This window comes from Amborella trichopoda, chromosome 10 (genome assembly GCF_054954075.1).
Source record: "Amborella trichopoda isolate Santa Cruz 75 chromosome 10, AtrichopodaSantaCruz75HAP2 v2.0, whole genome shotgun sequence".
Classification (NCBI taxonomy): Eukaryota; Viridiplantae; Streptophyta; class Magnoliopsida; order Amborellales; family Amborellaceae; genus Amborella; species Amborella trichopoda.
Window position 1 is genome coordinate 7,780,289 of NC_142345.1, and position 18,267 is coordinate 7,798,555.

The following is an 18,267-nucleotide window of genomic DNA, read 5'->3' on the forward strand; positions in this document are numbered from 1 at the left end:
TTGCTAGCAAGCGGGAGCAAAAGAATGTCTTTCCTTTTAAATATTGTGGTGAACAGGATAGCAGAGATCAACCACATGCATAAAGCATGTTCATAAGATGCCAATGAACAAGAAATTTATAGATTGCTTCAAAACATTGTTTACACGGCAAAGAAAAGAATCGATAATAGAGCTTTGAGCTCGAATCAAAATTGGCGTCCTTCCAATGGTACACCACTATGAATCATACACGAAGTAAAAAAGAGAAAAAAAAAATCAAGTACAAAGAATTATGCCCTCGTACAAACAATAGTATTTACCCTGCCAAATAAACTGAATGGTGTAGCCTCCTCTGATACTTTTTGCTCTAATGTCCAGTATACCAAGAAGAATGAATGCAATTTCTATTGAGTCAATCTTATGATATGTGATATGTAAAAGCTAGCACTTGCGCCTCCAATTGGTATTGGGAATGAGAGAGAAAGTTATTGATGATAATAACATCAAATCTGTATGTCCTTCGCGCATATACGCTCTGCAACCAAACATGCCAAGGATAAAGAGAATTAACTTTGGACTGACTTAATTGCAGAAAATTAGCGAAATTAGCAAAATAAACTCAGTTTAAATTTGGACCCAAATACTTATATAGCTACATTCCATGTGAAAAGTAATTAACATGGTGATACATTATGAATAGATATGAAGTAGAAGTCAGGGATAATCCACCAAATTGACATACATCATGAATCCTAATTTCATGCAAAGATTAGTAACTTTATTGCATCTGAGTCCCAGAGCAAACAACTAAGATCTAGTGACAAAAACACAAGTGCCACAATAGGCATTGCACATGGATGTCTCTCAGAAAAACTTACGATCAATTGTTTTACAGTTAAGATCAATTTCTAAATCTTCATTATTAAAAATTTTGACCCAAAACTATCACTAAACATCCAAGATGGCATAATTTCCCCACTCTACTGATAAACTTATTACAATTACCATATAGAAAGATAGCATTTACATTAAAACTTACAGATGTTTTCCCCATTATTATATAGCTCAAAGTTAAGATATTTTCTTTTACTTAAATTTTTCTTAATAGGAAAACATAAAATTTGAGGTTTGTGGACGTAATCCTTTACTCTTAGACCCAAAATCCAGAGGCCAATTTGCCCATTTAATGTTCATTTGGAGATATTATCTATGTTGCATAGATAATATAAGCTTAAATATTAAAATTCACGTATATTGGATTCACAAATTGGTTCAGTGACTGTTAAGTCTTTTCTCTATCAGCAAAATAAGAATGATTCAAGACATTACTCTGCAGTTCATGGAATCATATTCACATTCCTACCACAAAAACACCAGCATTTGTGAAATCAGTGGCCAAAATTACAATAATGAAAAATGAGCAAATAAAAGAGCAGAAGTGCCAAAAATGATGGTGGGAAACTTCTACAAGGAAGTGCATGAGAAGCATATCAATGCATGGCATAAAATGTGACTTATTACATATGTGACAACAGAAAACCCCAAAATATTAAATGGTACAACAGAAACAAGGAAAATTACAATGTACATTATAAGAGAGAAGAGAAGTTCCTACTGAGATATTCACAAGAAAATATTATGATATTATGTAAGAGAGATCAGAGGTTCGTACTTAGATATTCATAAGCCAAAATCATAGAAGTTCCCCATGCTGACATGCTGACAAATCTCGGGCCTAACCCTCGATATAATCCTTTCCATCCATCCTCCACAATCAACCGTTTAACAATTTGCTTGGTAGTTTCTCTTTTTTCATGCCCCATCACCTGAAGAACCAAATTGAAATTTCAAGTAAACACGATCAATGGGATATAGATCCATGCCCTTACTTGCAATTAATGGGATATAAATCCATGCCCTTACTTGTAATTAACTTACCGTGCAACATCAATAACAGCGGAAAAAAGCATGAAAATGAAAGAAGAGTGGATTTTAGTGAGATACATTACCTGGAGACGAGTCTTGATGGTATCCAAAGGGGTTGTTGCACAGGATGCCACAGCGCCTGCCACAATTCCTCCGGTAGCTTGAACTAAAATAATTGTCGACTGGCTAGGAACTAGTTTCTCATGGTCATTGCCATAGCCTAAGAGCCTGCAAATGATCAATATGCGTAAAAGGAATCTTTAATAAAAATCAAAAAGAAGAAAAAGAAATGCTGCAGTTCTGACAAAGAAAACTGAGAACCGAAACACACCAACATCTAAAGGGCAAAGGTTCAAGAGCTAATCACATAATTCTAAAGAAAACTATTCCCTATATATGCTCTCTCTCTCTCTCTCTCGCTCTCTCTCTCTCTCTCTCTCTCTACAGCTTATCATATAATTCTAAAGAAAACTATTCCTATATGCTCTCTCTCTCTCACTCTCTCTCTCTCTCTCACACACACACACACACCCACACATACCCAAACACACACCATATGCGCGTGCACACACACACACATTCATACTCCCCAAATTCCATAGGCAACTCTTCGTTGCCCTTAAAAAGACCGACTTAATGGTGGGATTGAGACTCCAAACTTCGAAGATGGTCATAAAAAACCAATTGAACAATTGAAAAAATGATTTTAAGCTTATATAAACCCATATCTGACATTGCATCAAAATGACTACCTGGAATTAACTATATTTTCTCTATCATCAAAAACTATTTCTGACCATTTATTTCAATTTCTTTACATTAACATGATTCTTATAGTACCGTTCAAGGAGTCGATAAGTTAATTCTTGTGGATGTTTATTTGCTGGGTTGCGCACGTAAACCAGGAGCAATTATAGACGCAATAATGAAACTTTGTAAGAAGATATCTCGAGAAATATATGAAGATAGAGTCTAGCATGCCCACTACCTACATTGCACATAATTGTGCACCACAAATACGAGCTAATGAACAGATATGTGATACCATAGAAACACATCACAATCCTTTGCGGAAAAAAAAATGATTTGCTGATACGGAAATAAGTAGAGAGAGAGTGTGTCCTAAAAATGGCATTAAATAATGCCCCTAACATGGTTTCTTTTGGGGTGATGAAACTTGAGCATATGGAGGAAGGGGTGTATGTAAACACTCTAAGCACCAAAAGGTCAACCAAACCAACAATATTTCCACAAAAGCTATGAAACTTGATTCTAACAAAAAGTCTTGTAATTCTTCCATCAAGCAAAAGAGGTTCTCCAGATAAGTATTGAATGGAAGGATGCTACCTTGAAATTTCTCATTTTATTTATTCTCACTTTGAACTCTTAATTTATGGCAAATATGTTTGGAGATAATATTTTTAATAGGGGTGGCAATGGGTTGGATCGGGTCTCGACCCAACTCAGGTCTAAAGTTTTGGATCAGGACCTGAACCCGACCCATTGAGTCCAAAACTAGGACCCAAACCCAACCCGGTTCGGGTCCAAGTCTAGAACCTAACAAATGTTTTTGAAAAACTATTCAACACATATATATAGGGTTCGTCTAGAGTTAACAGCCCATCAAATTATAAAGGTTAATGTTAGAATGCGTTGTGATAAGTATATTTATTAAAAATCATTACTTATTATTTATTACGTAAATCAATAATTAAGTAAGAGAAAATTTGAAATTTTTACAAAAATACAATAGCATTCTGGAAGTTAGTATCCTGGAACTTTATTTATAGAGTACCTTTGTCCTATAGTAAAAATTTGAGCTTTACCCTTTATGAAGATGATAAAAGTACCCCTTGTCGTTTAGTTATATTTATACAAACACCCTTACTTGATGAGCAAGATATGACAAAAGGTAACTTTTTTTTAAAAAAAAACCACAATTAGTAAATCCACTCTTCACAACTCACTCTACTATTAACCTTTGTAATTTGAAGGGTTGTGAATTGCAGATTATCCCATATATATAAACACACAGACACACCCATACAGACACACCCACACACACCCAAATCATATATATATATGCAAATTTATCAAAATATTATATATTTTAAAAAATATTTTACATACATATCACGTGTACATATATATTTTAAGTTATATATTTTAAATGCATAAATACACATGTACGTATGTGTGTGTGTGTGTGTGTAAATATGTTCAGGTTGGGTCTGGTCAGGTCAACCTGGACCCGGATCCCACTCAGATCCAACTCAGGTCAAGGGTTTTGTACCTGGACCTGACTCACCGGGTCCAAAACTTGGACCCGGACACAGTCTTAGACCCAGATCGAGTCGACCTGACTCGATTGCCACCCCTAATTTTTAATGAAATTTGCTGAATACACAGTCTGTGACCTGGTTGACTTCCCTCTTTAAGGCCCGACTATGACTGTTTTAAGAAGCACAAAATCTAATCCAATGAGTATAGTATTCGGTACTCCAAAGGGCATACTTGCCCCTGACATTGGACATCACCAACCATACATTTATGAAAGTCTGAGGGGGGACCCAATTATGAGTAATCTTTATAGTCTGTCATCAGGAACAAATGGTAGATGCTTCTATAGGGTAGCATATGTGGTACTCCCACTATGGATGACTGAACAATTTTCAAAGACCAAATAACCCTATGGATGACCATGACTTCTCATAGGTCTCACATGACTAGAAAGAAATGCAGATTATTGATGACGCTTTGATAGCTCACAATTTCATTCATGCAAGGCACGGTGACAGAGTTCTGGGTGTTGCATGTAGAACAGACTTCGAAAAAGCATATAACAGGGATGATTGGGAACTGTTGGATGAAATTACGAAAGTCTTGAGATTCGGAGATCGTTGGAGGAAATGTTGGAAGGATATCTCTCTTCAGCACAATTTTCATTTTTTATTAGCAACTCTCTGAGAGGTAATTTCAGAAGCACCAGAGGTCTTGGCAAGGGGATCCATCTCCCTTTCTTGTGTTCCGATTGTTGGTGAGACCTTTACGTATGCTCGATGGAGTATACATAGCTGGTCTCCTAAACGGCTTCAATGCCTCATCAAATGGCCCACTTATCTCTCATCTACAATTTGCAGATGCCTTATTAATTTTCTATTTTTAAGTCCCTCTTATCGATCATCTAAGTTATTTATAAAAGAGATCGAGAGAATAATGAGGAATTCCCTCATCTTTTTTTAGCTGGTGGGAGGGTTGGGGGTATCACTAATTCAGAGAGGGTCTGCATGCCTAAATGGCAAAGGAGGGAATGGAATTAAGATCAAGGAAATTAACAAAGCGTTTTCTCTTCTTTTTTTTTTTTTTTTTTTTTTTTGAGAAATGTTGAACATTTGTATTGCTTTGAGAATGAGAGTACAAGTTGTTAAGAATAGCCCGAGAGTGCCTTACTAGACAAGACTCCTGGTAAAAAATAATAGGTCAACTGACACTATACAAAATGGGGTTATAGGTTTACCCCCTTACAAAGTATACAGTGAGTTTACAAAAAAAAGAGAGTAAAAAAGTTGCCCATTCCAGGAGACGGGTACTCCTAGTCTTCATCCTTTGTGGCCGGCCCAATGCAAAAAAATGGTATGGGCCCAGTCTTCATCGTGGGCCTTGGCTCCATCCTTGGCCAACAAATCCACGAGCCCGTTTGACGTCCTTGAGGTATGCATCCATGAGACGGGTATATCCCTTGCAAAGGTGTACAATGTCATCATAAAGAGGTGCAAGATACCATGGGGGAATAGCTTCCTTGGATGCCCAAGAAATGATGTTTTGGGCATCCCCCTCCACTACTAGGTTTTGTCCCCAAGATCGATCCAAATTTTGCAGGCCCCTGAGGAGGGCCAATGATTCGGCATACTGTGAATCTTGGATGCCAAGGTATTCAGAGTAGGTGAAGAGGATGTTGTGTTGGTGATCTCTAACAACCCCACCTGCACCTGCACCTGCATGGCTAGGGTTTCCAAAAGAGCATCCATCAAAGTCTAATTTGATTGCTCCTTGAGGGGGGGGTTTCCAGGTGCTTGAAATTTTCTTTTTCTTTGGTTTGTGTAGAAGGATACGCTCCCATTGAGTTAGGAAAGAGTTCGTTGAGATACCTTTGAACAAGTGATGGTTTGACGCCTAGAAGGTTACTAAGGATGTAACCTTGTGAAAGAGAAAAGGGGCTAGGTAGGCCTGTCCCTGAAAGATTCTGACATTTCTTTCTTTCCAGAGAATCCAAACTGTCACTGCCACTGTTGCTTTCCATAGGATTCTTCCCACTTTCGGCCAGTGTGAGGCCAAATTCAAAGCAAGTGGATCTTTGACCATTGGTGGTGTTGCCCAAAGGACACCAAACAGTTGCAGCAGTCGGCTCCAAAGATCGTGAGCCAACTCACAATGGAGAAAGAGGTGATTATTGGATTCCTCTTCGCACAAGCACTTGATGCACCTATTGGGAATTGGGATTCCTTTCTTTTGTAGGTGATCGACAGTTAGTGCCTTGTGGGAGCCTGCTATCCAATTGAATGTTTGCACCTTGGGGGGGGCTATAGTCTGCCATACCTGAGAGAGGACCGAAGTTGGATTAGGAGGGAAAATAGGGGGTTGGGTGAGTTTTTTGTAGAAGGAGGCCACGGTAAACTCCCCTGAAGGGACGAGGGACCACACCAACTTATCCCTACCTTGGATAGGAATAAAAGTACTGTGCAGTAGTGCCGACAAAGCGTTCTAAGTATGGGACAAACAAAGTGGGGTGATGATGAGCGATTATTGCACAGAATGGAAGGTCCTGGGTATTTGGAATGGTATTAATAGTGTTCGATCCAGCATCACCATAAATGTTATAATAAAAGTCAGGAATGGCAGGAAGACAAAATTTTGGTCAGATCCGTGAGAAATCAATGACCTAGGGAGCAATTTCCTGGTTTGTATGCTATTGCAAGCAAGCAGTATGCAATTGTTGCAAAAGTCATCAAAAGTGAAAGAGGGCGGGCAATCTGGTATCCAAGATGTAGACGAGATCTAAAAAAGATGAAGAAATAAGGTTTTCTAACTAGTTTCAGATGTTACAAGAGTTCTTTTTCAAGCCAAAGGGTGAAGACAGATTAAGGCAAATTCCCAGTAATATCAATGTATAAGGTGCTCCTTGGGAGCAGAGAGCAAAAGGCACAATACATAGAGTACAGACCATAACTGAACTACCTGAAACACAGGCCTTTGCTTGGCTGGTGGTCACCAACAAGATTCTAACCATTAAGCACAACAGACATGCACTGATCATTAACATATGCCTAATGTGTAATTGATGAGGAATATGTCAATCAATTGTTTTTGCTTGGCTCAGTAGCCAGGTATATCTGGTGTTTTTTGTTAAGGCAGCTCCATTTTACATGGGTACAACCTCCTTCAGTTTTTGCATCTTCGGCACAATTGTTTACTCCACGGGTAACCGAATCAGCTCTTGCCTCATGGAGGCTCACCGTGTTAGAAATGTTTTGGATAGCATTGTTGGAAAGAAACAATAGACCTCAATGATAAAAGCAGTACAGTTATTACATCAGAAGAGCAAGGAGGGAATGGAATTAAGATCAAGGTATTGAACAAAGTGTTGTATTGGACAACAAAAGTGGAGTGATGGTGAGCGACTATTGCATAGAATGGAAGGTCCTGGGTATATGGAATGATGATTAATAGCGTTCGATCCAGCTTCACCATCAATGTTATAATAAAAGTCAGGAAGGGCACGACGACAAAATTTTGGTCAAATCCATGCGAAATCAATGACCTGGGGAGCAATTTCCTGGTTTGTATGCTATTGCAAGCAAGCAGCAAATAATTGTTGCAAACGTAGTCAAAAGTGAAAGAAGACAGACAATCTGGTCTCCAAGATGTAGAAGAGATCCAAAAGATGAAGAAATAGGGCATCTTCCAACTTGCTTCAGATCGTTACAAGAGTTCTTTTTCAAGCCAAAGGGTGAAGACAGATTAATCTGTGCACCTGTCAGAAAAGGCAAATTCTTAGTAAAATCAACATATAAGGTGCTCGCTGGCAGCAGAGAGCAGAAGGCACCATACATAGATTGTGGACTATAATTGGACCACCTGAAACACAGGCCTTCGCTCGGCTGGTGGCCTCCAACAAGATTCAAACCACTAACCACATTTGCAACAGAGGTGTGCTGATCATTAACATATGCCTAATGTGTAAGACTGATGAGGAATCTGTAAACCAGTTCTTTTTTCATTGCTCAGTGGCCAGGTATATCCCGTGTTTCATTTTACATGGTTACAACCTCCTTCAGTTTTGCATTTTACATGGGTACAACCTCCTTCAGTTCTTGCCTTAGGGAGGCTCATCTTGTTCGCAATGTTTTGTCTAGTATGGTTGGAATTAAACAACAGACCTCAATGATAAAAGCAGCAAAGTTGGCACATCACGAGAGCATGTTAAAGCCATAGCCATTGCATGGGCAAGAGCTAGAACGAGTGTGTTTAGTGCTCCTAGAGAGCAGATTTTGGGTCTCTAGGGCAAGAGATTGCGAAAGTACAGGTAGTGAGAAAGAACAAGTCCTCTAGATGGCCAGCTCCACAAGAAGGTTTTGTTATACTGAACTTTATGAGGGTTCCAGAGAACCATGGCCCTGCAGGGGAATTATTTTGACGGATCACCTAGGAAAAGTCTTGATGACATTCTCAGGACTCTTCCACAACGTGACATTCACTCGAAGCTGAGCCCTGGGCCTTATTATGTAGGCTTCGATGCATCATCAGAAATGGAAGGAACTTATTAGTAAGTGAGATTCTGCCAACATTATCACGTGGGTAAGCAAATAGGAGAGATTTTTGAAGAAATAAGGGCATGGTCTAGGCATTTGCTAATCACTTTTCTTCATACATGAAGCGAATCAAAGTATGAAGCTGATTCTCTTCCCAAAGAAGGGTATTCAAAGCGAGGCTGACAGTTACATCTCTTTGTAATACATAAACAGGTCATGGGGAGAGATCATGTAGAGACTCTTTATACAAAGACTGAGTTTGTATAGCCAAAGAGATGCGCTTGTACATCAATTTTGATATAGATGGAACTCAGTTAATAAAAATAAATAATAACAATAACAATAACAATAATAACAACAACAAAAAACAAAAAAAAATAAAAAAATAATGACAACAACAACGACGACAACAACAACAACAATGACAACAATAACAATAACAATAACAATAACAATAAAAATAACAATAACAATAACAATAACAATAACAATAACAATAACAATAACAATAACAATCATAATAACAATAACAATAAAAATCATAATAACAATAACAATAACAATAATAACATAATAACAGCAATATCAGATTACAATTGTATGCAACTGATACTTATGTGATGATCTACTAGAAGTTTTTCGACTCTGATGGTTGTTGCCAATGCTTTTGTGCAACGACCCATTAAATTTTCTCTTGTTGCAGAATAAGAAGAAATATTCATTGAGAACAGCAAAACCTAAGCAATTCCATCCACTTAGTTTGAACTCCTTTGACATAGTGGAGTAACAACTGGAAAAGTTCCTTAGAAGAATCAATTCCCAATCAAAATGGAGTAAAAAGGCACATTCTATTCAATTTTATGACTATTTAATCTATTGAGATTTTATGTATGGAGTACTTGCAAATAAACTATTTTGGGCTAATACTCATTGCTCAGTGGTTTTGATGTCTTATTCTTGCAAATTAGGTTGTTAATCTATATCTCACGATTACTAATCAATAAGCTGCATGAATTTCAACTCAATAATATAACAATGAATAACCTGACTATCATTTTCAAGATTTTGAAACACCATTAAAATAGAAGATCAACAAGAAACGCATAAAGGATAGAAAACCTTACATATGGCTAAGTTTCTTACAACTTATAAGAGATAAGTATTACAAAATGGTTCAGAATGGCACATACCTCCAAATGTAGCGCTGGCTTGAACCATAACTTGCCCACCACATAGCACTTGATGGGGAGTAAGTCATTACTGATAAGCCAAAACCCTTGTATAGCCCTCGAAAGCCATTAGACTTGAGAATTTTACGAGCAACATCCAGCCCCCCATTGTATTTTGTATGACCAGCATATCCTTGAACCATCAATTTTTGACTCACCTAACATTAAAAAAAAAAACCCAATAAATAAAAAATCAGATATGGAGCAGCAAAAAATGTACCATAAACCACTCTCAATATGCAGAAACCAAATAGGATCTCACTATAATGGAAGAGAAAGAAGCTTATAAATGAACTAACAACTTGGTAATCAGGATTAGTAAAGCAACCTGATGCTTTCTATCATGAATATATCTCACTAGACAGTCATGAGAAGGATAAATCTAGTCAATTCGTAGTGGAGCTAACTACTTGAAACAGAAACAACACTTATGGTGTTTTACTCTATGCTTGTTTGATAGCTGCTGATTGTAATTATGATGGATTTCTGATGTGCATATCACGTACAACACATTAAGTATTACTGTTTCTTGCAATAGAAATTACATGTGCATGTTTGAAATCGACCTAAGTGAATGAGAGATTCATATTTCCAAATATGACCAATCTAAACAGTATCTGGTTTGGTCTGTCGAGTTATTTGAGCATTTTATGTTGTACATTGCCTTTTTTGATGTGTTATTTTTTTCCCAAAAAAAGATCTCTTGTTCTTACTTAAAATGTATGTTGGTTTGTGCCTTTCTGGTAAGTGCAGTATAGACTCCTTAGAAATGAACTGTGTTTGTACTGGACATGCCTATGCACACAAAAACTCTAGGAGTTCTGATGGGACAATGAATAATAAGAATATGTGGGTTGTACGGCTCATTTTCCAGGGATTGTGGTTCAATCGGTCAAAGCACCGCCTGGTCAAGGCGCAAGCTGGAGATTAGAAGCCCATCAGTCCTGATTAGGGTGGTGCTTGATAACCATGTCAAATTATATGAAGAGCTATAGCCAAAAGAACAAATTAGAGGAAGAGCTCCCGATGGGGGCATTTGAATTGTCGAATAGATCTAAAATCATGTGAACATATGCCGATTCAATGTTGGTTCAATAATGTTTCTTCAAAAAGGAATGTTTAGTTGCAGGTAACCAATTTTATGATGCAAAACACCAATTTGAATGTTAGTTAAAGACAAAAAAAAAAAACAGAACATGCTAGAACTTGTGCAAATAGTAAAAAATCAATTCCCTGCCCACAAATAAGAATCACTGAACAAGATTGACAAATTTATAAAGTTCATGAAGATTCAAATATCCCATGATGGATACTAAAAGGAGAAGCTTGAATTGAAGATTAATCAACCCACCACATCAAGTGGCACGAAAACTGCCTGAGAAAGAAGAGAAGAAGTCATGCCAGCAACACCGTTGGCTATGGCAGCCTGCATGGGTTCAGAAAACTTGAATGGCTCAATCATTTTGAAAGCAGCAACCTTTGTAGTCTCCAAAGAAGTAAGAAAAATAATCCTTGTAGGAATTGCACCAGTTACAATGGTACCAAATCCTCGGTAGAGGCCTGGAATGCCATCCACTTTTAGGATGCTTCTAACCACCGAAAAAGCATTTCTTTCTACTGAATCTCTTGAAGCAACCTGGAGCCTCGTCTTTATCACAGATATTGGATATAAGGCAGTAGTGATCCCAGAAAAAAGGCCTGCTCCTACGACATAAAACTTGGTTTTATCAAGCCTGCAAGATCAAGTTTGAAAAAGTGAGTTTCTTGTCACACAGACAGTGGCATTGATAATCCCCATGATGGATCCAAGATGTCACAAAGGCTTACTTATCAAGACAGAATCAAAGATACAGATGGCTCTCATTAACATTTTATTCATAGGAATCTACAATGACTATACTGATTATAAAATTTCTGGAAAAAAAAAAAGTCAAACATTTAGAGTAGGATGTGGTTAGCATGCGGCCAAGCCCCCACATGTAGAAATGCGGGCTTGGCAATAAATATATTTTTGAAATATAATTTAATCCTGATTTTTGGAGAATATATAATCTTTAACATGGAGATCATGAATATGAATAAATAAATAAACATTGAAAACTAAAATAATAATTATATTAAGAAAACATTTGGACCATTAGTTACATTTGTTTTTAGATGGACCACCCTATTTGCATCCATCTTTAAGATGGATGCTTTATACCTCTGCACCGCATATTGCACAAATGTGGTCCAGTCTGCATGAAACAATTGTTCTTTAGAATATAGGGAAAAGTACACTTTAATCAAATTGGTAACAGAAAAACAACGTCCATTATGGAATGATGAACAGCAACGAAGAGAGTGGGAGCTACCAGGTGGGTCTCAACATCTCTCCATCACCATCAATCATTTCATCGGATGGTGATGATCCAATAAGCTATTATTTTGTCAATAATTTGAGTTGTAGTATATCCCCATGAAATACTATCAGAAGAGCAATTCAGATAACACAAAACATTCTGTGTGTGTGCTTAACACGAAACGTTCTGTTTGTGAGTGAGCATGCGCAAACAAATGGAAGTAGCTACATAAATGGGAGTGATTTCCTTATAAATCCGAAACAAAAAACACAATTTTCATTTCAATCTGTTCATCTTCACACAAATAAGCCATTCAATTTCTTTAGAATTAGAGAAGCTACTTAAACATAAAAAATATTAAGGGTAAACAGAACTTGAGAATGAATTAGCCTAAGAAAATACTAAAGCTTCTATTTAGGACAAGATCCTTTGATACACAAATTTTGATTGGCAATAACATTCTTACAAAGAAAATCAAAGCACAAAGTCATATTCTTAGGAACTAGGAACATGATCAATGTACAAATTACATAAGTTAGACAAGAAGTACTCAATTTCCAGAAAACTGTACCCCAGTAGCCAGGGGATTGGACTTCATCTAATTACATGAACAAGAACACATTCCTCTTGCAATTTGTTTATATTATCTTCAGTAATGCATATAAAATGGACCACTTTCTATCTTGTGTGCACACTACAAGAATCAGCAAACATCAAAATCCTTCCCCACTATCATTATAGCTATATTTAGAACATTAGCAGTCACAGTGTAGTGTTCAATTTTTTTCTTTTTCCTTTTCATAGTAGAACCAAATTTAACTAGCAAACTTACAGAAACTTTCAAAGCTTATTGTATTCTTTTTTTTTTTTTTGCAACTTTGAAATAGAACTGTCCATCTTTTCCATGGAGAGAACATTTCTTACCGAAAAAGATATTAAGCCCCAAAACAAGCAAAAACTCAAGAAACCATTTGAACATGCAACCTCAAAGATCGTCATGTTCACAACCAAATTACTATTGTCCCAATTACCCCAACATTTTCAATAATCTACAATTAATTAATTAAACTATTTACAAATCACGACATATCATAAAGCCAACGATGAATGCCCAGAAATAAAATTCACAGAACTAAAAACCCCTCTTCTGGCCAATTAAAACCCAAAACTCAAAACTGTGCAACATTCTCATAATTTTTAGAGAAAGCAATTCACAAAGACAACCAATATGAATAACTAACGCATTAGCAACAAAAGTGCAACTACAAAACTGTTCAATGTTTTTGGCACCTATGGAGAGAGCTCATGAAATCACAGTAAGGAATAGGATTTTTTACCTGTCCCAGTTTATTTCCGACTGCTCGAAAGATTGTGTTCTTATCCGAGAAGAATCCATTGATGGTAAATTCTCTCTACAAAACCATCTTTCTCCACAAATTCCCAAAGACAGAAAGATTACAACACAGAAAACAAGATGGAACAATTCTGCTTCGTGAGAAAGAGAGAGAAGGGTCAAGACATTTGAGTTTGGTCAAGAAGCGATGATCTAATATTAAGGAAACAGTTTGTACAGAGCCGAGCTTCTAAACAATCAAAATTAGAGCCCACCTCAAAAATTTCACTAATGGTTTTAGGGCAAGCTTTTGAGTTTGGGTAATAAGCGAGGATCTAATATTATGGAAACAGTTTATAGAGAGCAAAGGTTCAAATCAATCAAATTAGACCCCACCTAAAAAATTTTACTAATGTTTTTAGGGCAAGCTTTCTATGCTTCCTGGGCAGCATTGGAGTTATTTAGTCCCTCTTGCCGAGTCTGAATGGAGGGTTAAGATTGTCCTAATCACAACATCACGTCTTTACATTATTTTATTTTTAATTTTTTTTCTATTTTGACATCGACATCCATTCTTTTATTAAACTCGCATTAGCGAAAAACATAAAACAATATTTTCAATAAAATAAAAAGGCCAAAATATGCATAAAAGTTTTAAAAGGTATTTTGGTCATTATACTTTATTAAAAAATTATTTTTAATTCTTTTATAGGTGCGCCCCAATGAGAAAATGGCATTTACCAAATTTCATATTCATACAATTTGTATAACAAAAACTAAAAATAAAATACTTTGAGACATCGGATCTAAGATCAAATGGTGAGTAGCTCTCTTGATCAAAATTGGACGGCTGGATAGTAGGGGGAGGGTAGAACTTCTATGATGTAAGGGAAACATAGAAACCTTTCCCATGTTTTTATCCCCAAATATAGAAAACCTTATAAATTTCACTAATATTTTTATCCCCAAATATGAAAAGCATTTATATAGAGCGAATGTTCTAATTTCATTAGAAGAGATTGTTTTGATCCCCAAATATCCATTATATCAACATAAACATATATGGACATAAAAAAAATTAGATTTTATAATTAACAATAAAAATATATTTTATGACTACGACAACAATTCCCAGTATGACTTTGATTGTTTAGAGCGTCCGCTCAAATACAAACCGCATGTCTAAATCGCCCATCCTCACTCATGACCTCTCCATAAATGAAAAACTCTCAGTACAAGATCGTATATTATACTCCCACGGGAGCATACACTATAGGCTTAATCCCCCGGGCATGTCACCCATTTAGAAGATTTTGTTCGATCTAAAATTTTGGAAACCATTCATGAGATATAAAGATAAATTTTGAATTTTAAGTATCTTACAAAGGCCATTTTGGAAAAAAATTTATCGAAATTAATGGATCCATGAGATTATATGTACAAAATTTAGGGTTTTACAATTACAGCCAGATTAGATTTTACTAGAAAGAGCACACAAACAATATGCTTATATGGGAACATAAAATATTTTGGCCACTCTCCATAAAAGTCGTTGCGAATGCTGGCGGCCCCGCCCGCAAGGTTGACGCGAACGGGACATTTGACTTTGGCCGAGAATCACTATCTGTATGTCATAATATACTATATGATTATCTATTAGATTTAAATTGGAGAAAATTACATAGACAAATGTTATAGTTTTTATTATTACGATTCTACCGAATAGCTTTTGTTTTTACCACTAAGTTCGTTTTCATTATTACCACCATGTCTGATTTTTCATATCAAAACGTAAATTTAAAAAAACACGACTTTACCTTTTTAAAATTATTGAACAACCGAATGTATTTTCAATTGTTAAACTGGGCCAATTTCGGTTTTTGAATAAACGAAAAATTTTAAATTTTCGAAATTTTTTTCTCTCTTATGAGTCGCGTATCCTCTCTCTACCTCTCCGACTACATTACATGGGTAAAAATGATTTTTTTTTTAACTCTCTCTCCCCTTCACCCGGATAACTATGACTTCATAGAGTTAGAGAAAATATGCCACAAGAGAAAGAAAACATTTTTCAGTTCTTGAAAACTTGAAAATTGAAAATTTTTGGTTCTTCAACAAACGAAAATTTAGTTCTTCAAAAACCGAAATTGGTGTATTTTCGGTTGTTACTTTGAATTCGGCTGTTCAACAACCGAAATAGGGTAAAGTCGTCTTTTTTAAAAATTTCTGTTTTGACATGAAAAAAAATAGACACAGTGATAATAATGAAAACTATTCGGTAGAGCCGTAATAACGGAAACTATAATAAATATGCATGTAATTTTCCATTTAAATTATCTACTACATTATCTACTACATTTAAATTATTAATTGAAGGTTAACTACTATGAGAGAGGAAAAAAAGAAAAAGAAAAAAAAAAGAGATAACTACTATGCCCGTTGAATCTCTTCACCAAAAAAGAAAGGATAACTACTCTGACTGTTGAATCTCTTCACAAAAATCGAAAGGATAACTACTATGACTGTTATAATATAGAGGGATACATGTGTGAGTTTTTTAATTCAAACTAAAAAAGGCCGGAAAAGAAAACGATAAAATAGAGATAACTATTATGATTATTGAAAGATATTATGATATAGGGGAAATGATCTATTGCAACGCTTGTAAAGTAGTATAATACAACCACACCTCTAGAAAACCATATTTTTGACATTTGTATGACCTCAAATTTTGCACACACATTCTCTTCATCCTCATAATCAATCCTACCAAGAAACAATTCAATTTGCACCCTAGATATGGTCAAAATTAGTATCCATCCAACAGTGAATCTCGACCATCCATTTGGTGAATTTCAAAATCTAGGCCTTAAAAAATTCAAAATCACTTTTTTCTATTTTAGCATTATTAATCTAATGATGATAAAGCTATATAAAATTTTAGGGAATAAAAAAATCCTTATGTAGCCTATATCTAACCATCTTAATAAAATGAACAACTTATATTAATTGAGCTGGAATGAAAACTTTCTAGAGCATTTTTTCAAAATTTTATTTTTCATGATTATTCTTCAGAATGAAAAGAGTGTACATTTAAAAAATCGTGTCAAACAAATGTCTCTAACATGGTTCTTGGAGATGGTTGCATTATACTACCATACAACCATTGCATGAAAGCATTCCCCTATGATATAGATATAAGAGATAACTATTATGACCATTTAGATCCAAACTGCCAAAAATATGACCTTTGAATGGCTGAAGTTTTTAATGGAATTCAAAAAGCAAAGTTTGGTTGTTGGAATTTTTTAATGGAATTCAACTGGCAAAGACACCTTTGAACAGTAGAGATTGATTTTGAAATAAAATATTACTCCACCTGAAATTGTTCTAAACCACCCAAATGCTCATGGTTTATCGGTGTTATAAACCACCTAAATGCTCATCAATTTGAAAAAACTGTAGCGAAAAAGCCATGTTAATCGAAATGCTCATGTTTTGCATCTGAAGACACAATTTCGCGAAAAACCCATCTTTTATTCACGGACAAAAATTTCAAACCTTAAAATAACAATATATATATAATTTTTAAAAATAATAAATGGATAATCCTACCTCTAAAATTTACACGTACCAAGGATGGATTATAAAAAATCTATAAATAAAGGATCTCTCTCTAAGTCTCCTCTCTCATAATCTCTCTCTCTCTCTCACTAAGTCTCCCTTCTCATAATATATATATATCTCTAAGTCTCCTCTCTCATAATATCAAGGGGGCACGCCCCACCTAGTTTTGCAAAGAGGGGCACACCCCACAATTCATGACATAAGGCTTAGGCCTTGGGCCACAATAGTTGTACATACTCTCATATTGTGTAAGGTCTTGCCTTAAGCTTTCCCATACTTAGAGGATTTGAGATTGACCATTGATCTCATGCGCCATTGGAGGACGAGACTCGTATGGGCGTACTAAGCCCGATTGAGGTAATTTTCGGCATCTTTATTTAATGATTTGTAATATTTCTTTTTGTGCTTTCTTTCTTATTCCCATAAGCATTGAGACACATTTTATTTATTAAATAAAGAAATATTTAGTGGTAGCAAGTAAGACCGTCTTTTTATTATTTATTTGCTTATTTCAAAAGAAAAATTGTTGTACTTGGACCATTGTAAGTGATCTAACCTGTGAAACAAAATAAAACTTAAATTCTATACATCGTGCTACATCACCTCGTCTTACTTTCGCTTATCTCCCTTTTCACATGGCTGAGCTTGAGGCATTCCTTGGTAACTTCTTGCGTATGAATTCATTGACATCCATTCCATGTCTATTCAATACTACATGTGCCCAGAACTGATAATTATGGTTAGCAACCCTCCACTTCCATTTTGTGAGAAGGGATTCATTCACCAGACACAAATGTTTGATTCCCAATCGCTTTTCTTTCTTGAGTACACACACATTTTTCCATTTAACCAAACTGTATTATTTTCTTAAAGAGACTCACTTCAGAGAAAATTCCTCATCATTCTTTTAAGAAGGTCTATAATATAAACCGATGCTTTAAGCCGTGAGAAATAATAAATTGGGAGGTCTGCTAATGTGGCTTCAATAAGAGTGATTCATCCCCAAAAACATATTTGATCTT

General features: G+C 35.8%; 1 protein-coding gene across 1 annotated transcript; it reads right to left on the bottom strand.

Moving 5' to 3' along the window:
- Nucleotides 1–104: 104 nt before the first annotated feature.
- Nucleotides 105–14,100, bottom strand: LOC18446237 (Mitochondrial substrate carrier family protein). Its single transcript, XM_006856358.4, has 6 exons — nucleotides 13,623–14,100; nucleotides 11,295–11,676; nucleotides 9,905–10,101; nucleotides 1,989–2,133; nucleotides 1,652–1,805; nucleotides 105–514 (listed from the first exon to the last, which is right to left on the bottom strand). The coding sequence occupies exons 1-6, from the start codon at nucleotides 13,679–13,681 to the stop codon at nucleotides 483–485; spliced, it is 969 nt and encodes a 322-aa protein (XP_006856420.2). The 5' UTR covers nucleotides 13,682–14,100; the 3' UTR covers nucleotides 105–482.
- Between the last annotated feature and the right edge of the window lie 4,167 nt (nucleotides 14,101–18,267).

Bases quoted from the DNA above. Each gene is read 5' to 3' on its own strand.
- LOC18446237 (XM_006856358.4), bottom strand. From the start codon at position 13,681: ATGGATTCTTCTCGGATAAGAACACAATCTTTCGAGCAGTCGGAAATA. The intron at 1,806-1,988 runs GTAATGTATCTC...TTGGTTCTTCAG, and splicing joins CCATCAAGACTCGTCTCCAG to GTGATGGGGCATGAAAAAAG. The intron at 515-1,651 runs GTACGAACCTCT...GTTTGGTTGCAG, and splicing joins TTTGGCTTATGAATATCTAA to AGCGTATATGCGCGAAGGAC.